Source organism: Myotis yumanensis, unplaced genomic scaffold (genome assembly GCF_028538775.1).
Source record: "Myotis yumanensis isolate MYYU_CA2020_CCGP unplaced genomic scaffold, mMyoYum1.0.hap1 SCAF_8, whole genome shotgun sequence".
NCBI lineage: Eukaryota > Metazoa > Chordata > Mammalia > Chiroptera > Vespertilionidae > Myotis > Myotis yumanensis.
This window is the reverse complement of record NW_027223759.1, coordinates 67,533,554-67,558,740: the sequence shown is the minus strand read 5'-3', so window position 1 is coordinate 67,558,740 and position 25,187 is coordinate 67,533,554. Positions and strand designations below refer to the sequence as shown.

At 38.2% G+C, this 25,187-nt stretch overlaps 1 protein-coding gene across 4 annotated transcripts in view; it reads right to left on the bottom strand.

The window, feature by feature from the left end:
• ZEB2 (zinc finger E-box binding homeobox 2) overlaps positions 1 to 25,187 on the bottom strand; it is a 134,166-nt gene that overhangs the window by 5,768 nt on the left and 103,211 nt on the right. For 3 of the 4 annotated variants that reach the window (XM_070423055.1, XM_070423057.1, XM_070423056.1), the window contains exons 5-9: positions 13,793 to 13,981; positions 12,846 to 13,060; positions 10,101 to 10,209; positions 7,203 to 9,172; positions 5,673 to 5,853 (exon numbers count right to left, since the gene is read on the bottom strand). In XM_070423055.1, the coding sequence (XP_070279156.1) occupies positions 5,673 to 5,853; positions 7,203 to 9,172; positions 10,101 to 10,209; positions 12,846 to 13,060; positions 13,793 to 13,981 (2,664 nt within the window). The remainder of the gene's footprint in view (positions 1 to 5,672; positions 5,854 to 7,202; positions 9,173 to 10,100; positions 10,210 to 12,845; positions 13,061 to 13,792; positions 13,982 to 25,187) is intronic. The other variant, XM_070423058.1, reaches the window with a different exon arrangement.

Sequence of the window (25,187 nt, the reverse complement as noted above, 5' to 3'; positions counted from 1 at the left end):
AGGCGTCAAGGTGCCTGCCCTTGTGGCTGAAGGCGCAACGCACTCCCATGGGCTGGAGGAGAGTACGGGAAGATGCGTTTGCCTCTCACAACCTGGCGCTCTGATGCTAATGCAATGCAATTGGTACACAAGAAGAAACTCGGAAAACGACTAAAGGGAAAAGTCTCAGAAAGGAAGCTTTTAGTTGCTAATTGCATCGTTAAACACTTTGAAAAATTTCTTAGGGAGCGAGAAATTTCTAGCACGTTTGCACGTATTTTAATCACGCAATTCTCTTCCCTACGATTAGAAAACAAGAACTTGTATGCTTGTATGAAAGGGATAAAGATGGCATCATCACTGGCATTGGCATTCCCCCCCCCCCCCCCCCCTGCCTGTTAAGTCCTGAATGGCTGCGTTGAAAATGGGCTTTCTGTCTCAAACAGGAACCAATTGCCAAGTTAGGCTGGAGCGGAAGCAGAAGGAAGATGGTAAGGATGTCTTATCAGCTATATGATTCTAAGAATAAAAATTCGAGAACAAATCATTTGGAAATACAAAGCAGAAAGACGGATGTCCTGGAGGCCGAACTAATCCCAAACCGTGTTTCCCCGCTAAGGTTTTCCATGCGATGCCGGCCACTTGTTGAGTGTTAAAATACTCTTCAGCGAGAGAATGCTGTTTCCTTTGGCATTCGAGGCACTTTCTAACCAGTACTGGAACTTGAAACTAGTGCCAAGCCTAAACACATCTGGTTGATTCCAGGCCACAAATAGCACTGGAATGTCTTCAACACCTTCCATAGCTGCCATACTTAAAAGTTTATTTCCAAAATAGAACTGACCCCCCAAAATTATCAGACCGATGCTCCAGAGTTTAAGTCAGAAATGTGTCCTGTAGAGCAGTCGGTATCATCATAACACGCATGAAGCTGTGTGCTTATGTTTCCTAAGACAGACTTGCATTTCAGCAAATTAAATTGAAAATCAGCATTAGCAGATTCAACCCCATTGTGGTTTGCTGTGTCATATTCTGAGATTAGAAACCCATTCTACATACTTCAGGTTTCCAATTGTACGGTGCGATAGAATCTCAATTAGTAATCAAATACCTTTATTAATGTTATTGAATGCCTCTGGGGGCATGCTACTATTTAGAAATTTTTGTAAGTTGCTACATTAATGGTCATTATCTTAAAGGAATATCCAATATAAATATAGTGATGATAGATGTGATAAGGCAAGTTATTAGAGTAGGAAGAAGTTATTTACCTGTAAGAGAAGAAATTAGATATTTGCTGGTGACTACTCCTTGTACTGGAAATAAGGAAAATTCTTGTAATCTACTTCTCATCTATGGCTAAAAGTCTGAAGAAAAATTTATAATTCAAACCACACAAGAACCACTCCTTCACTTTTGGAAAAGATGTTTCAAATGAGGTAAACTGGAAAAAAGTAGAAGAGAATTCGATGGAATGCCAAGAGTTTGGAAAGGTAGGGTGCTTTTCCATTTGACAAGACTACCGTAGTGAGATGGCCACTTAACAGGAAGTAGAAGTGTATTTGGGGAAAAGACAGAGGTTTTGTCTTCCAGAAAACTTGAAGTCGCTATATAGGAATGTGGTCTCTCTTAGGTGGCATTGGGCCTTAAAGAAGAGGATGCTATCAGAAGCAAGGATAAGACATTTCTGACAGTGGCAATTTTATTCACGGGGACAGGGCAGCTCAGTGTTAAATAGGGGAGATGGGTTCTGGAGTCTGATTGCTTGGGTTTAAATCCACTTTTATGACCCACTGTGCAGTCTCAGTTATGTTAACCTCCTTAAGGACCAAGGTTCTTGTCAGTAAAAGAGAAATCATTTGGAGACCGAACTTATGGACTGGGCATATGAGTAAAGGAGACAACATAGGTAAAAAGAATGTCTAGTATAAGGACAGTACATTCTAAGCACTCAGTTAATGTTAGATCCTTTTATTTGCATTCATTAATACATTTTCAATAATTTCCCAAGTCGCAAGCAAGATGCATGTATCAGGAGCAGAGTAAATGGAAGAAAGAAATCCGAGTGGAGAGAAGAGAAATTGCAGATGAAAGATTTCTTGGTGCTTTCCTTGCTAAAGCATGTATTGGTAGAACTGTCCTACAACCTCCTTTGAAACTAATGTCTCATCAGGTCAGAAACACTAAAAGGTCAACCAGATGGGTCGCTCATGGATCGGCTGTGTGAAAAGTTTTGAATGAACATGGCAGTTGACATGCCTCTCTCTTTTCCAAAGGAACCAAACACAAAGCAGTATCCTTAGAGAGAACACACACTTTCCAGGACAAGTTTCAAGGCCTGTTAGAAATGCTTGGGTGATGCCCACTAAACTGCAGTCTATTACACAGATACTCCATAGTTACAGGCAACCAACTTTCGGGGAATTCATTTGATAATAAACAATATGCTTACAATCAAAATATATCAATTCTGCATTATGAACTGCCAATATGAAAGAATAAAATGCTCAGTTATTATGTTATACAAAGGGCAGAATTTGGAAGTGAAGGGTGGGGAGTTCTGACCTATATCTTGCCCTAAATCTCCAGAAGTTTCACTGCTAAGCATTTAGGAAATTCTATTTAAATAGAAACTGACTTGGACATTCACCTCTTTTGAACTTGTTTGATTGGTTTACCCGATTCAAATCAAGACATCCTGGAATTAAATTTCCACATGAATAAGGTTCAGAAAAGACATCCAAATTGACACTGAATGATCAAAACTTTTTAAGGGTAATTTTTTCTACTATTGAGGTTCATGATTCACCTGACAGCTGGAATGATAACTGAAATTAATAAATGGAAGATTTGTGGTATGAATAATATTATCATACAACTGAGAAATAAAATTGACTAGTCATTTATGTAAAACTTCTACTTTATCGACTTAAAAGCAGAAACATTTTTATTACTTTTCTAAATAAGGTGGGTTTAAAAGTGCCTACCTCAATATCTCAATAGAGAAAGTACTCAATAAATGTCAAATTTAAATTTTAGTGGAATGCAAATGAGTTCTTAACAGTGTCTAACAGGGGTTTCAGATTTTTTATTTCACAGTACTTGTTCGTGGCAATTTATCCTATCAAAGTCAACATTTACGTAGTGTTTTTTTCCTCTTTCGCAGGCCCAGTTCCCAGGAAAAGCAAGCAAGCAATACACCATTGGTAAGAAAAATTAAGCATTATATCATTGGTGTCTGCCTAGGAATAAATTAAACAGGTCGAAGTAAAAGAGCACAGGATCACAAGAATAAGTAGCTCATAATTTCCTTATTAATTTAAACTATTCTATAGGTTAAGTTGTGAACATGTAAGAAACATACTTTATCAGTGACACATTCTTAACATATTTTCAAATGATGATTCGACTTCATTTCCCAACCTTAGACTCAATCAATCCAAAGACTGTTCTCACTTATAATTTTCATATTATTACATTTTCAATGTATTACTAGTGCTTAATATAAACAAATACAAGGCTTTTGGGGCCCAATTAGGGAAGGAAAATGGACTAAGTTTCCACATATATCACAAAGATAGAAAATTCATGAAGAACTTCACTTTGATGAAACCTGATACACTGACAGTAGTAACATCATGAGATGTTTGGTCAAGAGACCAAAAAGTTAACACACTGGAAACTTGACAAGTTGGTAAGCCAACAGGAGGATAATTAATCACACAGTTAGAGAAACCATTGGATGGTTAGCATCTTGTTGCTAAGCAATGTTTCTAGGCAGCAGATCTCACATCTTAAAGGACCAGAACATTTTATTTTTTTAAATACAACATATTTTTCAAACTGATTATGTGTATTTATGTTTGTCAACTTTTGGGTCTCTTAACTTTCTATATACCTATGAAATTTATGGACTATGTAATTTATTTTTTAAAAAAGTTATTGACTGGATGTCAATATGTATGATAGCCCTCACTAAAATAAAAGTTTTACACTCACCATGTAGCAAATGATAGAGTTTGCATATGGTCAGATAATAAAACCAATCAGAGAGGGAAAGATGCCTTCAGTGATGTGCTTATTGCAGCTGAATAATGAAATAAAAATATATTTGAGGTTGATTAAAATATTAAAGTAAATTTAGGTATGAAAATATCTTTACTCTAAAAATACTTAAATAGGACTTGGTACTAAAGAAAATATCTATGATAGCTATCAAAAAAGACAAATGTAGGAAAATTTTGACATATCAAACTTTGAATTATATTCCACAAGCATAAAAACTTTTGGGATCTGCTATTCAAATCAGGTTGTCATTAAAGTATCTTTATTTGAACTTAAAATAACGGCAGTTAATATCACAGTTGAAGGAAAAGAAAACTGAGCTAGAGTAAGAGCACTGTTACTTATCAACCTTGTTCTCCTCACATTACTCTCAACACTTCATGTTACAGAACTCACACAACTTTCCCCCCACTCGCAGGCTGATTCCGGTCACTGGTGCTGCCTCCAGCACATGCTCAGTGAGGAAAAGGGAAGCTGATGAATAGGAAGTGCTTCCCAAGGACAGTGTTCAGTCTCTAAAAAGAGTGCTATGTATTTAGACAAAGTATGACAGAAAATATTGCCAGTCCTTTTTTCTCTTTCTTGTTTTGTCTCTTCACCACTTTTCCCCCAAAAGCATTAATGTTAGGTTGATTTTTCTCCTCTATATTAAAATGTTTGTTACCAGACTTCCAGGTTTAAAATGAAAAATTTTCTATAATTTTCCCCTGCCAATATTTTGATTGAAATCCTACTTTCTTCCTTTTCCCATCTAGGGTCAGTAAAGCATGCCAAGTTTCTCGTGGAGAAAAGCTAGGGATGGGTTAGGGACAGGGATGGGGCTGAGTTACTTTGCTGTGATGGGTGGAGGGAGAAGGAGGCAGGAGGGAACACAGCGTCACTGCACCACAGAGTTGCAGATCAGATCTTGGATCATGGGAAGTAATATTGCTTCACATGATGGTGCTTCACCTTTCTTTTAAAAAATTAACCCACTATCTCTCTACTCAAAGAGAAGAATTAAGCTGCCATCTTGTCAACTCTATAATTTTTCTGAATTGGAAATGAATTTAGAAAGTTTTATTTTAGTCTTCTAAATATAAGTAGTTTCAGTAGCATATTTGGCCTATTATAGTACTTATGTCTTTTCTTTCACAGAACTAACACTTTTATTTTATTCAAAATATGGCCAATTTATTAAAACCAAACAGAATCACCCCTGAATCATGGCCTACTTAAATTTTGTATGATGTAATTAACACAGCATTGACTAAATTTCTTTTGTTATTACATTTTTACACGTATAAGTTCATCACAGCTTAAGTATTTGAAGATATTTTCAATAGCTTGATTGAATCATGCATGCCATTTCATCTTCCTGGCCATTTACAGATACCTTTGACATGATTAGTGAATTTGGTGTACAGATTAATTCAGAAGATAGAAAGACAAGCACACTCACAAACACATAAGTGATCCAATAAACAGGCAATGAGAAAGTCCTACAGAGCTAGGCAAAAGCGTTATTTCTTCCTTGTTGAAGGTATCAGCATATGCTACATCTTATGTTGCACAAGTGCACTCATTAAATATTATGAAATGTACAGCAGGCCAGGAAGCTCTAACTAGCTAGTCAAAGTCACTCATACCTGTGTGTTCATATTTGTGTCGCAGAAGGGAACTGCTTTTCTGGAATGTCTTGTCACATAAGTCACACGCATACATGCCACTCTCTGTCTTCTTGATCTTCTTTCGAGACAGACAGGAGTCGGAGTCTGTCATGTCATCTAGGCCTGACATGTAGTCCTGCGCTCCATCAAGCAATTCTCCCTGTGATGTAATCACACAGTTCAACACAGTCTCTTCTCTTTGTATTGATACCAAACAACTTTGCATAGGCTGACATTTGGAGAACCTCATCATGCTTGCTATCAATTGATCTAGTTTTTGGTTTTTTTAAAAAAAACTTATTAACTTACACAAACAATACATGAGGTCTCACATGTCAACAAAAACCTTCTCTATCCTAGATGGTAGAGCTCATAGTTTTTCAAGGATAGAAAATGGTTAATTCTGAAAGTGAGAAAAACATAACGTTTTCTAAAATCCTTAATTGTCTATATATCAGGAAATACCCATGAATGAAAATTCAACATCAGAATTTGTGTATTTTCCAGTGTGCTTGACTTCAGAAATGATATGTAGCTGCAGAAACCCCATTTTAATTGAATTTTATATTTAGGTACAAAATGTTATTATTATGCAATCTATTTAAATGTATGTCTACCAACTAACGGCCTCAAGCTATATTTTTATATTTAATTTTCTAATTTGAAATAGGGAATATTAATAACACTTTTTATCAATGTTCTATCTATGTTAAAACAGCCTTCAGCATTGAACAATAATGAATGTGGATCAGTAAATTATTAAATTTCTTGATATTTATTTTGTCTTGATCCAAGGAGTGCAAACTTGCATGATAACATACATTTCCATTTGCTAGTCCACAGTTCAGCTTTCTTAGACTACATTTGCACTAATTAATATTAGAGAAGATTAAATAGGCTTAAATACATTTACAAAGAGGGCAGATGTACTGTCAAATGGAATACGGGGACAGCTGTTACGGAGGTGCATGCTACTTATGCTCCTATTTTGCCAGCAGGGATTATACTGCATGATGTTAAAACATACCTGCTTTTGTATTTGAAAAACCACAAATTACTTACTAGTTTGAAATTATATAAAAAGTCATGTGGAATGTGCAAAATAATTTTTAGAATACTCTTCAAAATTCTTTATAAAACCAAGTGCACATCAAAATTATACATGCAATTGTGAACAGCTGTGACTTATAAATGTTAACTTTTAGCATCTATGGAAGTAATAGCAAATATTGTTATCAAAGTACAATTCCCAAAGTAGATGAGTCAATCTAAACGGACCTTAAAAACCAATATTAAATACTTTCTATTTTTAAGGCAAATATGAATAAAGAGTACAGTGTTCTACTCTTTCTTCATTTAATTTCCTAGTCTAGGTTCAAATTAGAACAAACTCTTCTATTTCTGCTGAAACCATAACACTTGATTTTTTTTCACTATCACTTTTCTCCTGCATGCACATCAACGATATTATTTTCATCTCTTCCACAGCAAAAAGATACGTCTCATTACCTGAAATCCTTGTTTCCGTTGGTATTTTCTCCTTTGCTGCATCTCAGCAAAAGTAGCTGCTCCAGTTGGGTAGGTATAGGCCATATGTGGTAGGAAGCTCATCTGATCCAGTCCTGGGTATGGTCGTAGCCCAGGGATACTGGTCTGGACTGGTGGCATGAAAGTGGCAGGGGGAAATGCGCTTTGTGGAGGAAGAGCTGTGTATAAAGGTTTGGCACTAAATGGGTTCATGCCGAACACTGGGTTAGTGCTTTTGTTGTCCAGATTATTTGAACTTGCAAACTCCTTCTTGATAAAAGTCAAGTTTAGAGGCTCATCTGAGTTTTCAGATGATGAAGAAACACTGTTATGGTCTAAGGTTATGCTACTAGCTTTTGTTTTGTTCTTGGTGGCTATAATACTTTTGGGTTCTTTCATTTGTTTTGGTAATGACAGGTCCAAAGGCTCAGCCTGGAGCTCCTCGGAAGAGAAGCTGTTTGGAGTGTAAGAACTACTGTGGGAGTTTTTAGAAGATGTGGAGGAAAGATTTAAGGGAGAAGGAGTGTTACTCCTTGAGTGGTCCAATTTTTCAACTGGTTTAATATTGGTAAAATGGGAAGGTTTTGTTAGCCTGAGAGGAGGATCACAATTCGTAACACTGTTGTGGAGTTCTGCTATAGATGGTGATGTTATGGAGTCCATAGGTTTGACGGGAGACCTGGGTAATAAAGAGTCTTTTGTGGGAGGGTTACTGTTGGGAGCTAACGGCTTGGAGTTCCTCTCCAGTGATGGTGACCTGGAATTTGAATACTGGTAGACTTTTCGTTGCTCAAACCATTCCTTCACAAATTCCTGAGGAAGGCCCACAGCAATGGAAATTTTCAGCAGTTCATCAGAGTTGGGCTCCATGTTCATAGCATAATATGCTTTAAGTACAGACATGTGGTCCTTGTATGGGTTGATGGGGCTTGTCATTCCTTTCTCAGAAAGTACAGATGACAAGAGGAGGGCTTTATTATCAACAAAAACTCCAGCTTTGTTGGGGACTATGTTTTCATGAGGTTGCAGGACTGCCTTGATCTCTTCATTCATTTTACAAAGGTAACGTTCATGCTGATGCAAGGGAATGGGACCAGGAAAGCTTTCTTTACAGAACTGGCATGAAAATGGAGTGGATATGCTGTGGTTCTCAATCATTTTGTCATCAGTGACCAAATCTATTAAAGTACGTAGCTTCTCTTTCTTTATATTACTGATCTGTCTCCTTGAGTCAGTAGTCAAGCTCTGGAGGCAAGCTTTGGCTTCGTTGACTTTTTCTAATGTGTAGTCAATAATACTTTTAGTGGCACCATTATGACTCACTACTGGAAGACCTACAGGTGGAATATTAGGAGAGGTAACTCCTTGTTCCTCAGGTTGAGAGCATGGATCCTTCATGTGATAACCTTTCAACTTTGAAATTTCTTCAGCCTTGCAGTCCATTTTTTGCCTGGAAACCGTATTGTCCACAATCTGTAGAACCTTTTGTACCTCGCTTAAGTTGCTATTCATTGTGGGAAATCCAAGTAGAGGAGCTTCCATCCCTACACCTAAGTGCTGCATTGGACTCTGAGCGGACGGATGAACTCCTAAAGGGCTGGTGGCTCCAAGTGCACCATTCATAAAGGGACTAGTGCCGCTAAACCCGTGTGTGGCCATAAGAACTTTATAGTCATTGAAGTCTAGTGGTTCTGTTTTGATTTTAAGTAAGCCTGTTTGTTCAGACATACTGAGTGGTTTTCCATTCTCCAATTTGTTTCTTAACTGGGTAATGGCTGAATTAGTAGGAGAAGAAGAAACAGAATTAGGGGAAGAACCCGTCTTGATATTATTTCTCATTCGGCCATTTACAGAGATTAAACCAATACATTTCTTGCTGCTGATGTGTGAACTGTAGGAACCGGAATGGGAGAAACGTTTCTTGCAGTTTGGGCACTCGTACGGTTTTTCACCTGGAATGACAATTAGAGTTAACATTATATGTCTTTGATTAAGTAACGACTACAATTGTCTTCCAAAACAAGAATCTGTAAAACCAAAGGAAAGGAACACAATGAGGTACCTCTACATTCTCGGTACTTAGATTAGAATTATGTGGCCATAACTGTTTCTGGGCTTTATCTACCCTGGGAGGACATAATTCAAGATGTGAGCAATGGAAGGTGAGGGCTATACCTTTTTCAGCCAAGACCCCAAATCTTGTCTTGCCACCGGCAGCCTCCTTTTAAACATAGTGTCAGATTAATGTGTGGTCAATAGCACAATAAAGATGTCACAGTATTAAAGGGAAGGATAGCCATGGCTTTAATCAATTCTTCAGAGATTCCATTGATTCTACCAATCCAGCTAGTCCTCTGAGTGGCATCCAATGTGGTAATAAAATGCTTGGCAGAACTATCAAAATAGTTATAAAGAAGAAATCTCGGTGGTAGGATGTTGTTTTGTAACATACAACTCTCAGGAATCAAGGAACATGTATGGTACAAAAGCTCTTTTCCAAAATTCTTCAATTTTTGTCTTTCATGGTTAGGTATCAAAAATGAATATTCTTTAGAATTTGACATTGGAGCTTCTTCAGGTCAACAATATTTAATCTGTAGAAGGGGTTTTTTTTAAAGGAAAAAAAAGGAGCTTGTCGATTTTGTGATATCAAAGCATTTGCGGTTTTTAAGAACTATAAGCATTCTTCTTGCTGACTACCAAGATCATGCTTTTGGTGGTAACATAGTCTCATAGAGACAAAGCAGGCACACATCGTTTAGGAAATAAGTGGGGAGTTCCAAAAAGCTACAAGCAAGATTGTGTACATGTTAAGCAATCTTTTAGACTCCCCTAATGAAGCAAAATGCAAAGGAGAGCACCAGCACCCCTGCTACTCACCACTGTGAATTCGCAGGTGTTCTTTCAGATGGTGTTTATATTTGAAGGCCTTGCCGCACTCCGTGCATTTGAACTTGCGATTACCTGCTCCTTGGGTCAGCATTTGGTGCTATAAAAGGAGAAAGACTGACATCAGTTTTGTGCAGGAGAAACAAAGGAAATTTGCTACAAATATTTTTAAAAGGCCTCTTTTTTTTCAGACAGGCCAAAAGGTTTGAGTGCATGTTTATTTATTTGCCCAGTCTTTCAGAGTTGCAATAAAAGTGATAATGTTGGCAATAAAATTGGAACAAATAAAAAAAAAGTGCTTTCACATGCGCATCCAACTACTTGCTTTAGAATTATCTCTGTAGTATCTCTTCCAAAATATTTCTCTGAGCCTTTCGAGAGGAGAAAGCATAATTGTGAACATGTTTGTGGTTCTCCGTGTTTACTGCAGATTTGAAAATCTGAAGGTTTCCTGATGGAATGCAACTAGTTTGTCAAGAAAAAAAATAAATATTATCCTGAAAATTCTAAATATCCGCCCCCCCCCCCCCCCCTCCGCCAGTAAGTCCCCTCACACTAAAAACTCATTTTATCGCATTTTCTGTATCAGGGTAAAAATGTGTCTTACACTGAAGCAAAACCAAATCTGAAGAAGAGAGGAAAAAAAAACACCTCCCACGAACAAAAAACAACAACCCCTTCACTGTAAACATGTCATTACACGACAAGCATGTTTAAAGGGCTCCTTCACTGCGCTAGGAGCAAGTGTAAACCCTCTTTTTCCTGAGGTGTTGCCTATCAGATCTGATTCATTATCAAATGTAAGAGACAACATCTTGAGCAGTTTTATCACAGGCCAGTAGGAAAGACTTCAACGACTTTTCATTTTCCTTTTTAGTACTGTGCTAGGGAGTAGGGACCAAAAAAGAAAAAAAAAAGTTTGCTGAAAAGACAAGTTAAAAGCAGCGAAGATATAATCAAACACAGCTGACCTTTTTGAACAAGGAAATAAAAAGCACTGTGGCTTCGAATTCTGAAGGAAAGAAAAAATACAGTCATCCACTCTGGATGCTCAAGGTAGGAGGTCAGCCTTTTTCAAGCAGCAATGACACAAAAGCCTTTTGCAAAAAGACAGCACAGAAACGGTATGACAACTGCTAGGGTGTGCTGAATCTTCCCACATTCCTAGTGAGACAGATGGTGTTACATGGGACACAGGGAGGTTTGTTCAAACAGCAGCAACCTTCAAAGATCAAGCGGAGCCCAGCCCGCCGAGCGCCATTGAGGGACCAGCGCTCATATGTTGCTGAGTTGCATAAACAAACAGCAACAGCTGCTTTGCCTCCCCCCACAGCCCTCAGAGGACTACTATAAACTTTAGTTGTGCCACTGTTAATATGATACAATCATTTTAATTTACTAATTGTAAATGCCATGAGCAAATGAGGGGACTTTTCAACACCAAAGCTACCATTCATAATGCGCCAACACAATCACACTTCTGCATGTGAAATTTAAAGCAGTTATGCTAGATAAATATCTAGGCCCTTTTTTTCCCCTAGAGTGTGTGTGCACATAAGAAAGGGGAGGTAAACTGTTACATAAGTGTAGCTATGCAAGCATAGTTTTTGTAATTGAACTTTGAAAAACATTCAGGTGACAAGCCCAATCAGATATAAATGGAGTGATTTACATGAAATGTTCTCTTAAAAGAGTAAAATTCCATAATATAGTGCCATCATCATTGCTTGATTGTGTTTGCTTAGTCTCATTTTCCTTAGTCAAAGAAAATAAAGCCCAAAGGAAACAAAACTTAAGAGTTTTGTAGCATATCCTGTTTAATAATTTTTAAAACAGATATGGTGGCGAGGCTCCTCTAGGGGGATTCCAGCTCCGGAGGGCCAGGTGCTGGGACGCAGACACACCATTTCTGTTACCACCCGAATACGTCACAATATCAATGTGCCGTCAATTCTCCCAGGAGGACAGAAAGAGCAGCTTTGCTAAAGCATTGAAGAGACACTGTGAGTCAATCCTATCCAATCATTTTAAGGATTTAAGAAGCTTTGCTTACCTGTCAAAGATAGAGTTTTTATTTTTAACACAAGTAAGCCAAATGAGGCCGAGTAATTTTACCATTCAGCAATAAACATGCATATCAAGAAGGGATCATTTTTAATGTATAGCCAACATTTTAGCAGTAATCCAGTTTATGTTCAATATATGCACATATATTATATGCTTTTTAAAAATTTCCTTAAAACACTTAATTAGATTTCATAAACTACCAACTACTTGTAAAAATACTCTAAGTAATTGAAGGTGTTATACAACAAGTGAAAGAAACACACATTTCTTTTACTCTGACTTAGATCCTATATGGAAAAAAATTCCCCCAGTAAAACGGGGTGAAAAATGGAATTAAAATTGCTGAGATGTTTAATAATGTATAATTAAAATGCTACAATTTCATTCACTTTTTTGTGGAACATAAAAATGAAACTAAAGTCAAGTTAAAGTGCAAATAAAATTTCTAAATTAGAAATTAACACACTCATTCGATCGTGAACATAAGACTATTAAATCATATTAGAAGAGACCATCAAAAAATCATTTAGACCTCAATTAAAGCTATTACCATTAAAAGATCTGCATCTTCAAAATGCCATGAAAAATTAATAATGATTGCCAATCAAAGCAATATCGTTTCTCTAAGGGGTTATTATAGAAAGAAATCACTTAAAACCAACCCCCCACCTGATCTGTCCCTGGCTTGTGCGTCACCATATGCCGCTCGAGCTGGGTGCGGTAGGCAAACGTGTAGCTACACAGAGGGCAGGAGAAGTTCTCCTCATTCTTCTCGTGGCGGTACTTGATGTGCTCCTTCAGGGATGTCAGGCGCTTGTAGCCCCGGTCGCAGTAGGGGCAGGTCAGCAGTTGGGCAAAAGCATCTGGAGTTCCAGGTGGCAGGTCTGTAGCCCAGAGACGGGAGGGAGAGAAGCGGGCCAAAAGGTCAGTAAATCAATGGCAGCTAATGGGCTGGCTGCCCGGGATGGCATGACAAGAATCAGGGCAGTCTGTGCACGCGAGTGCCATCAGCGCACCCGGCCCCGCGCGCACCCGGGACAGACTTGTCGGAATCAGCTCACACTGCGCTGGGAAATTAATTAATTACTAGAGCTTTGGGGGGGCGGCGGGCGGGGGGGGGGGGGGATTTAAACAGCTGATAAATGAGGAGCTTCTCTTGAGGTGACTGACAGTACGTAGTAAACCTGGAGTCACAAATGACTCAGGAATTCACAGTGTGAAGGGGCTTGTCAGGTGTCCGTAAAGAACAAAAGGTTAGGGTCAGTCTTTCTAAACTTTCATGTGTGTGTGTGTGTGTGTGTGTGTGTGTGTGTGTGTGTTTCTGCCTTGAAAAGTGGAATATTTCAGAAAGATGGGAATCCATTTAGATATTTTTATCTCGTAGAAATAGGCTCTAATTGTTCTTGTTCTTTATTGGATGTACAAATGACACAAATTTGCTGACAAAAAAAATTTCACAATACCCTAAAATTACAGTTCTAATCTTTGCTCATGAAATTCCATGCCTCTGCAGCTGTTCTTCAAATTTTAAGGTAAACACCCAGGCATGTAGTGCATTTGTAATTGTAACAGCTGCAGAGGTCAGTGTAGTGGCTAAAAATGAATTACAGCCTCACCATTTTCTTCCTGCCCATTGGCCTCGGGCGTGCCAAGGCGAGACAGCTCCTCGGGGGCCTCTGGGTAAATGATGGCGGTGTCACTGCGCTGAAGGTACTCCTCGATGCTGACCGCGTGGACATCGCGTTCCTCCAGTTTCCTTTTGGCAAAGTATTCCTCAAAGTCTGCTGTGCAATTTGCATTCTTAACTGAAATCATAAAAGGAGAAGACATGTCTTTTCAGGGCCTTCCTCCTAGCAGTCCAAGTCTGCTTACATCATTGCTAGGAAGACATGGTAACTTACAAAAAGACTACAGATACCTAGTTTATTTGTAAGAAATGTTGCAGATGACTGGTTTGGGGTTACATGTTTATTCGTATATACAAAAAAAGAGGACTTTGCTTTAAGTTACATAGGCATGTTTTATTTTCTTTTTCCAGGGATACCCGTCCACATAATTTCACAAATGATTTCTAGGGAAATTTTTTGAAAAAGCTGAACGACATTCTAAGATTCATAAGAGGGAGAGATAATATTAGCTCAGAGCTACTTTAATAGCCTATATAAAACTTCCTTCTCTTTTAATAAAGGTATATTTAATTTTTTATTGTCCACTAAACTTAACGTCCCTAACCACAGCTACATCCTGTTGCTAAATATAAGCTTTTAACGCTCCACTCTGAATATCACAGACAAGCAGGACTACATACTCCCAGACAGATGCAAAAGCACAGATATTCCTAGAGAGATAATACCGGGGCTGTGTTTAAAAAAATCATGGAATGTGGCAGTTTATCTTTTCCTATAATTTCAATATGTAGCTCAGTATTTTAAAGCTGCTGAAAATAAAATTAAGCTCATGACTGATAGAAATAAAAGGTAACAGGGTAAGCTAAGAAAATGGCTATATGGCTGTGTGAGTTTGATGTTACTTTTAAATACTGTAATTATGACTCTATTCCCGTGAAATGAATAATAGTTATAAATCAATTTTAGCAACTTGTGTGACAAGACTGTGTGTATTTGAAACTACTAGGTATGTTTCTGAAACGAGTGGGGCTTAAATATTCTAAATAAAATTTTTATGCATAAGACAGAGTTGGGAGAGTGTCTGTTACATTATTCTCCACTACAAGGAGGTGACAAAAAGTCCTTTGCTTTGTACAATTCATGGTGGAGTTCCACTTTCACAGTTTCTGAGAGCAGTTAACCTTGAGAACACCATATTCTTCATCTCGCCTTCTCTGCCATAAAAGATATCACAGAACTCGCTACACTAATTCTCTCTGGCAATTTGTGGCAGGGTGATCTTCAAGCAAGTCATTCCATTTTTATTTTTATTTTTGGCTTTCACTATTATGAATGTGTGAATTATAGATGAGAATAGGAAGTGGAACCTTCCATGAATTCAACAAGTATTTACTGAATGCCTGGTATGTGACACTCATCTGGTCTTGTTTGGATAAGCAAAAAATGGATCCAGTCTCATACTTCAGAAAGCCACGAGAGCAGTTAATACAAGTGATATAGTCTCAAAAACAAATATGACATTACAAACTCAAGTATAATGAAAGGAAGTTGCATGGTGGCATGGAAGAAGTAACAGGGGGATCTGATGGAGTCTGGAAGGTCAGGAAAGCTTTAATGGAAAATGCCTGAAGTTTTAAATTAGAAGCTAGGGAAGAGCAGTGGTGACTGGAAGGACATGGTACATCCCAGGATCTGAAAGGACAGTGCTGGAGTGCAGAGTGAAAGCGGACCAGCGTGATGCAAGGGTGAGGGGGCAGGCAGGAACCAGACCATGCAGCCTGTGTCAGCCCTGTTAAGGGTTTGGGTTTTTTTCTAAGAGAAACAGGAAGACATTAAAGGGTATTAAGCAAGGAGAATGGTTGGATGGAATTATGGATTATCTGCATTTTTAAATGACAAATCCAGCTATGGCGTGACAAGAATTGCAAAAGATAAAAGTTAAGGAATTGGTGATGGAGACTACAAGAGAAATGGCTAGATTTGAGAGATACTTCCAAGTAAAATCACTAGTGTTGGGGAAGAACCGGGCGTGCCAAAGAGGATGAGGCTAAGATCCTCCTTCATGTTCAGGTTTTTCAAATTTGATGTACGGCAGGTGACATTCACCAAAGTAGAACCACTGGAATGCTAAAAAGACTTGAAACTATAAGCTAATACATTAGATCAAATAAAAGAGAACCGGGGAGGATTACACTTTGTAGACTATTAAACTAAGTGCTAAGAATCCTAAATACGGTGATCTCAAACTTTTCTCTTTTGCCACTCCAACTTCTGTTAATTTCAACAAGAGCAATGGTGTGATTCCAAGACCTATATGTCCTTCAAATATAGCTTTGGAATGTGCAATAGTAGATTAATAATTTATATCTTAAAATTTGGCTTAAATCTTTTCTTGGAATCTTGGAATCTTAAATCTGAAGTATTTTTTTAGATGAATAAGTCAGATCGCTGTTCCACTGGTATGCTCATGATGCTGTGGATGTTTCCCAAAACATACTTATTGGTGATGATTGTGATGGTGTCATTTAACTTGCACCATTAAGTCACTAGAAAGTATGAAGCAACTGCCGAATTGCACAAACTATCTGTCCATGGTTTGGGATAATCAAAATCACTTCAGATCTATCAAAATCCTTTGTTTTTAAGGGCAAGAAAAAGATAAAGGGGAAAAAATGGTGGATCCAGATGAACCTATTTTGAACAACTTAACGGATTTGACCAATGACTGACCTCTTTTTCAGCACTCTGGCGGTAGAAAGTAATGCAATAGCTCCCTCTGAACCCAGATCTACTCAAATGTTAAATGTTCAAGACATGACTTATTTCAAGAGCACTGTCCCATTTAAAGATCCTTAGTCCTAGTAGATATGATAGATGTACATTTAACATCCTAATTTTATCTTGATATTTCAGCAACTATTTGAATTATCTGGCTATTTTTGCATGAATTTTGATTTGCACATGAATGTTTCCATCAGAAATGCAATCAAATGCAAATTAATTTGGATTTGCATTAATAGCTTTTTGGCTTAAAAGGAAGGAAAATTCTGATTTTTCTGGATAGGCAAACTAAACTGCATTTAGATACATCTCTGGTGTTTGGAGAGGCAATTCACTTGCTAGATCAAATTTGGCCATGCTAGACTTCTATGTCAAGTGACATGGAGACAAAAAACATGAAATCATGTGCTTTCTTTAAGGATCATCTTTGATTACCTTTGTATCATGATTGAAGATGTTGCCTAGCAATTAGTAGGCTCTCAAAAATCATTTATGGACTATATGTGGAATAAATTATGCCCTCAACACTAATCTTGATGTAGAAGTCTTCCAGTCAAAAGAAGCATAAGATAAGATACCTATAGTTGAGCTAGAAACTTAGGCCTACTATTCAAACAACTGTAGAACAATTATGTGATAAACTGTAGTGGCCATCATAAATACTTGCAAGAGTTCATTCGATAGGGCCCACATAAGTATTCAAAAAGAGTTTCATGAGGAAGATAGCACTCAATCATTTACTTCTATTTGCTCCATCAGGACTTTGCTTCATGTGGTATAGGAATGCTAGTTATGTATCTCAACATTTAGAGTCATTTAAGTGGGCTAGAGCCTAGCCTTCCATGAACTACATATAACCATCATGGATATAATGTGGGTTTTGCCTGGTGCTGCTATGGTTTTCCTGCCTCACACCACAACAGTCTCCTTTGCCTGGGAACGGCTCCCCATTTTCCCTGTTGCCAAGCCTTATGATACCCATGGCAGCTGCCATGTTATTATTGCATGATCCTGCTCCCCTAGTCACAGTGAATTAAGCTGCACGTGAAGTGGACTAATCTGAGTCCTCCATTCAACAGGCCACATGGTCCAGGGGTAGCCTGGACCAATCCCTTCCCTATGATTTTAGGACTTTGTTCCAAAGAGAGCATCAAAGAAGTTTATTCCCCGCAAGTGACTATAGCTATAAGAGGTACAACAAAGGAATTCATATATCCCATGTAGAATAAGATTTATGAAGAGAGAGGATGACACAGGTAAACAGAGAGAAGTAGAGACAAAGAGCAGGTCCAGACAGGACATTCTTAGCTGTATTTGTTTCTGAGGTCAAGGTGCACCTCTTCTTCCAGGAGCTCTGTGGTCAACCTCCCTAGATTCTGTGACCCGGGACATTCCCTTTTCTAACCTTAGGCCTGAGTGTTTAGTCTCTTAGACCCCAAAGCACCCTAACTGCTATAGTAGAACAATGATGAGATTACATTTTGGGTATTCTCAACATTGTTGGGAGAGATGAAGTTTTGATTCAATTTGAAGTTTGCAGTTTTGGTTTCTGTAAAGATTTTGGAATACTGTATAGTGGACACAGGAATGAGGTAGAAAATTGGCTAAAAAGTTATAGAATTCCCCACTGCATTTTTCTAGTCTAAAATCAACCTCATTTTCCTTTTTTTTTTTTTTTTTGTAATCCTCTTCACTCCTTGGTCTCCTAGGAAGAACTGCCAAAACACACTGACAAAGGATATTTGCATGGTATTTATGATCAAACCATAATAAAATTCGCAAGAAGCCTCAAGTAATTTCTTCCCATACCGTCTCCAGAGATTTTGTATTTAGTCCTAAAATTTACCCTAATGTCTTGCAAATATCTCCACTTTCCTGAAGGTCAAGTAAACTTTCTCTGTCTAAAAAAAGAATTTCATTAATTAAAAATGTTTCCTCATAGCCACACATATTTTATTATTGTTAGGTTAAATTTCTAGGTCTCTACAAGTGAAAAAGCCTCAAATTTCTTGTAAATATGATTGTCTCTCTCTCACTAATGTTGCTTATCAATAATACTTCCATAAATGCCTTTATGTCTAGCTTATGATAAAGATTGTTATTTTTATTTTTTAAATATACTTTTAGAGAGAGATAGAAATATCAATGATGAGAATCATTGATTAGCTGCCTCCTACACACCTCCTACTGGGGATCGAGCCTGCAACCCAGGCATATGCCCTGACTGGGAATTGAACCATGACCTCCTGGTTCATAGGTCAATGCCCAACCACTGAGTCACACCGGCTAGCTGAGAGTGATATTGTTAGACAGATAATAGTAGTTATCACTATGGACTGATTTTAAAAATTATTGATTAAAAAACAGGCAATATTGTCCTGGCCAGTGTGGGTCAATGGTTAAAGTGTCAGCCCACACACCAAAGGGTCACAGGTTTGATTCCTGTTCAAGGGCACATACCTGGGTTGCAGGTTTGATCCCCAGCCCTAGTTGGTCAGGGCCCATGCAGGAGGTAACCAATTGATGTGTCTCTCTCACATCAAAGTTTCTCTCTCTCTCTCTCTCTCTCTCTCTCTCTCTCTCACCATCCCACTCTTGCTAAAAACCAATGGAAAAAATATCCTCGGGTAAGGACAAAATAATAACAACAACAATAATAAAATAAATAAAAACAGGCAATGTTAACAGAACTCGAAATAAAAGAGATATATTGGTCTTCAAATCAGACACACACACGCACACACACACACACACACCCACACCCACACCCATAATTGAGTTGTTTTAAGATACTTTATCAAAAATTCTTAGAAGTGAATTTTACTTAGTGTTTACAAAGTAGTTAAATTATGAGACGTAATCCTTTTCCTCTTCTGTTTTCCTCTCTTTACTTTTATTTCCTCAACATTTATTTTCATTATTTGTAACAAGTATGGGTTCATGTAGGAAGACAGGTACTCTATTATCACTTGTCTAGTACCCAGCATGTTTTTAATTTTCATTAGAAATTGAAGAAATATATTTGAATATTATGCTAAGCCATTTTAATAAGCATCAAAATGAATAAATAATTCTTCTGGAAAGGAAAATATCTTGGAGGCTCTAGAAGAGCTGAAGCAAGTGTACGTAAAAGCCTGAGTGGAATCATTCATCCATCCCTGTGTTTAATAACTGTTTATTAAGTGAGTACTAGTGCCAGAGTGTGGTTGGGGTAGGACGCAATCATGTCGATTAATCATTTTTGCCTCGTTCTGTGACTCTTATATGTAGAGACACTTACATAAAATGTTTGTGAACCATCAACATATAGACATATAAATACATATATGTATTGCTGGGGATAATATCTATATACATGTGTATGGATACTTCCTCTGTATGATGCAGAAATGATATATAATCTGGCGTTCACACACTTCATATATCCAGGCAAAGGGACCAGAAGAAACTATCACAAATGTAGGTAACTAATCATCATCTTTTTGGAAACTTGTTTCTTTATTAACAACATTTTACATGATTAGAAAACTATTTTTAACTTTGTCATTTGTACTGAATTTTTTAGGAAGAAGCCCGTGCTCAGCATTTGTTGAGGAATAAAAATTCTCACGCTGCTTGGTTTAAAGTTGACTAACTAATGGAGTATAAGCCTTTCATCATAAGAAAAACGCACGTGTGCCTTTCTGCAGAAGGCTCCCAATATGCATATTGGTGCCAGACATCTAAAAACAACCGTGAGGGCCGAGGATGATCTTGTTCTCACTACAGAGCTTCGGGGCAGCCCACCAGAGCCTCCGACTGCTGCAGAGGTGTGTGTAAAGCCAGGGAAGGCTCATCAAAAGCAACAGAGTTTTCTTCTCTTCTTGGGAATTCATACAGGGTCTGGGCTGCTCTCTCCACGCCTGCTCTGACATGGCTTTCTCGGGGGAACACGTGTTCTGACGCCAATGAGAGTCCCATGTGCAAGAGCTTTAGGAGAGAGAGTTGCAGAAGGAGCGGGGAGATAGGAATCCGTACTACTCTGCAGGATCAAATATCTCCCCCAACACCAGGAAGTAGCCCAGCCGGGGACAGAGTCTAATTTTAAAGTTAGCTTTATCTCAGGGACTTGTGAATATCAAGATGGAGAGACTACTAACCCTTAGACAGTTGTGATTGCTATGTATCCTACAGAAGCCATGGCTTAAAAAAAAATTCCCAGTTAGATAATATGTATTATCTTTCACAATACTGTAGAATCTAAAAATTTGGAATTGGTATATTACCAAAACGACTCATAGACTATTTTATTGTATTTTAAAGAGGTTTATAAAGTAAGATGTTTTTGCCCAGCAATTCTGTGAGCTTTTCATGTTACACAACATGTACAGATGCTAGGGCAGTGTTTCAAAATGGGGTCTCCAGGCTGGAAGCATGAAGTATTACCTGGGAACCCGTTTGAAATGCAGTTGCTTAGGCTCGAACTCAGACCTATGAAATCAGCAATCTGTGTTTTAACAAGTCTGTCAGCAGATTCTGATACTCACCCAGTTTAAGAATCACAACTCTGGGAATTCAGTCCTCTGACTCACCTGGCTCAACAGGCATTCAGTAACATGGTTTTGCGAAACAGCACAAAAGTCAGGTAGCCTTCCCAACTATTTCATCCTGAGCTCATATCCTAGGCCTGCAGTGACTGAATATCATCTGCATATCTCAATTTTCGAACTTATATCACCTTGTTATCTGTTGTTTACATGTCTGTGAGCTGGCAGAGGCATGGATCATGTCTTATGCAGATTTTATTACCAGGTCCCTGTACGGTGCCCAGCACACAGTGAATGCTCAATAACTCAATGATTAGACCAGGTTCTGGGTCACTGGACTCCTCATAGTGGCTCAGCTGCTTATTATTTTTATATCCTCACCTGCAAAATGAACCTGTATATGCTTCTTGGGGTATCCTTGAAGTTTCAGAATTTCATAATTTCACTTAATTAATCACCTTAATCCAGTGGTCGGCAAACTGCGGCTTGCGAGCCACATGCGGCTCTTTGGCCCCTTGAGTGTGGCTCTTCCACAAAATATTGACTTCTGCGCATGGGCCAGGAAGTTTCAGTCGCACTGTACATGTGCGCCCGCACGTGGTATTTTGTGGAAGAGCCACACTCAAGGGGCCAAAGAGCCGCACGTGGCTCGTGAGCCTCAGTTTGCCGACCACGGCCCTAATCAATTTGCTCTTTTTTTTTTGCCATATTCTTCTAGATTAAAAACTCAAACAAACACAGCTTTCTGATGGAGGATCCACATCCACAGATTTAGAAACTATATTTTGGAGCCGCCTGGAAACTACAGACGATGCCACAAGGAACACAGTGCTTATTGAGTATTTGCTGAATGAAAGAGGGGGACACTCAAAAAGCTTGGGATGTCAGTTCTTTTATGTGGGAATCCTTGCTGTGAAGTTAGTTGCTTCTAATCACAAACAAAGCGAATAAAACCACAGCATTCACCAGCCAGGAAGTGACAGGCTCTTCTTGGTGTACGCTGATTCTAGTCTGAACATGACCCTCCCGTCCAACCTGCCAAGGGCTACTTCTGTTTTCCCTGCTCGGAACCTCTCTTTTCTCTACTTTATTTTTGAAAACTCATTGTAAGAAATTAACTTAAAAATTAAAACGATAATTTGCATGACATATCTGACTTAGATGATAAAACTCTTCCATCACATAACAATGTGATCGCTATCATACAAAAGAAGAAAATGACATGCTTTATATTAATATGACCCCTTGTTAAGTATGTAGGTACTAAATTGAATTATCTAATAATCTGATCTTGCACAATTGGTTAACACTATACATCCACTCAAGCCTTGCTGAAAAATACCCCATGATCAAAATTGTGTGGCTTCTGTTACCCATATAAGAAAGCTAGCTAATTAAAAAGTTTAAATTTAACCTCCATGTAAGAGTAATAAGAGGACTTGGAACTTTTAAACCAAGATGATAATAAAGGTACAGAAAATGTCTTACTCTTTCCCCCACTTTCTCTGTGTTAATGATATGACTCAGAATTCGTGCTTGAGGAGGCTTAACTGCTTGCTAGCCTGCTAACCTCACCACTGATATTACCAGTTGAGGAGAGTTATACCTTGGCCCATAACGCTTCTTGCTCACGCAAGATTTTGAATCTAGGTCTAGATCTGTACTCAGGATTCAATTTTTCAGTAGACACCTGGAAAGACTCTGTAAACCTGGACAGCATTCGTGTTTCTAAGTGATACTTTAGGACTCAAATCCCTGACCCCAGCCCTTCCCATTCTGGCCTATACTCTGCTATTATCATAGTGCATTTTTTGAGGTATAAGCAGGTCTGGCTACATCATTTGAGGGGCCTAGTTCAACATGTCAACAGCAAAGCAATGGGCCAAGAGCGAGGCCCTTCAAGCTCAGGGCCCTGTGACGATGCTCTCCTGGGTATGATATCATGAGGCAGGATCCCGGAGAACGCCCCCCTCCCACGCCAGCTATAGCAGCCCCGTGATTTTTGTTTTCTTTGCCCCTGCTCTCTGTTAAAGTGTCATTAGAAAGAGGGGTAGGGTGGCGTGGAGTCCGAAATTTCTAGTCTAATTTCCTCATTTACCAGATGACACAACTAAGGTACAGTGAGGTCCACGATTCATGCAAAGTGACACAAATGATTTCCAGAAGAGCTGGATGGAGAATTCATGTGTCCTCACTCTTAACCCATTAGTTTTCAACTATATTATAATGACTCATTATGAGGGAAAGAATGAGAGAACCCCGTCTTTTTACTTTCTCATCATGCCTAACTGCTTGGTTATGACCTGAATAGCTTCTAGATGCTGAAAAGTTCACTATGACATTATAAATAGTTTTAAACAATATTAAAACACCATGGAATTTGTATGGGGGAAGCCAATGTAAATGCCAAATTTAATGTAAATAAAAGATTACATTTAAAATTTTTTTCTCTCTTTTTTTCATGTCCCTGCTTATTTCTTACTGGTTAATCCATGTCTCAGTCTATTGGGGCAAAGCAAAAACATCATAAAAGTACTTCAAATTCACCATTTGAGATGCTTATTTAAAATTTCCATTTAATATTTAAGAATTGTAAATTTTCCTAATTTTGAATTTTCTTATTTTTAATCATGTTTCTAAAGGCACTCAATATAGAGTAAGTTCATGAAGCACCTTGCAAAGGTGAATTTGTATTAACTATTATGGTTACAGTAAATAAAAATATCTCAAGTTTAACTTAGGATTAGAGACTTTATTCACGGTTCATTTTGCTTTCCCATCTCGCATATTACTTGTTTGTCCTCCCACATGCTTAATGATACCTTCCTCTATGTGTTCCACTTTTCCAATGAATGAAACTGTGTCTTCCCTTGATAATTTCCCATCCCTCACAGCCTTGCCAACTGAGCTACTCCTGCTTTCATCTGTCCTCACACAAAGAGCAAAGAGGATCGGTCAACATACTCCTTAATTCACATTACCCTTTCAAAGCAGTGTTCCTATTTTATTAATTTGTTCATCATCTATTTGTTTATTCATTTATTCATTAATTCAACAAATAACCTGTTTATCAACCACCAAGGCTATGTGAACACTGTGCCTACTGAGAGGAACTACGCAGAAGAGCAAACTTAACCTCTACCCTCAAAAAGCCTCCAATCTCTAGTCATATTTTTTGAAGTTTAAGTCATCCATTTCTCCATTATGTTTTCTAACACTACCTATATAGCTCTGGTAAAATGACACTCGTCCTAGTATTATATTTACCCCAGGCCACCATTATTGTCATTTTGGAAAACTTCATTACTCAAAAGATAGTCCATGGGAAATCCTGGCTTCATAGTGCTTTGACTTTCTCTAGTCCAGCAACATGGATGGCCACACCTTGGTACTAGGCTAACTCTGGGACAATGCCGTCTCTATAAACCAAAACTTGACACTTTCAATCTCTGATTTCAACTGTCTGTCCTTTCCCATCATTGCATTCCTCATTCCCTGAAACAGGTACTTCATTGTGATAATCAGGCCCTGACAAGTCTTCCAGTCTATTTCACCCATTCTGATTTTATACTTGTCTCAGTTCACCTTGGAGTCTGAAATCACTTCCATCCCTATCTTCTATTCTTACATTCTTACCTGACAAATTAAAATCTAGCTCATTTTCCCTGCCTCTACAGTATCCAAAATGTCTAAAGAAGCTTTAATAATTGTATTGACTTATTTCAGTCTATGTTATCAAAATAGGATACTCTTTTATGATGATAATTGAATTTCCATACATTGTCCACAGCAACTACTCTACATTTTCACTCCTCAATATTCCAATCCTCTCTCATTCCCTTACTGTCTGTCAACTGATGAGTTCTTTTCCTACCTACTACAAAGAATGCAACTCATGTGATGTGAATTCCCTAAACTACCTTAAGTTCAATCAAAGAAATCTGCCATTATTCTTCCATTCTTTTTAAATTTTATTGCTAAAAATGTGTCTCTTCCCATAGCCAAGGCTACCTTCTAGAGCTATCCCCTCACAGCTCTTCTGATAACTTACTTCATCTTTCACCCAGCCTCACATT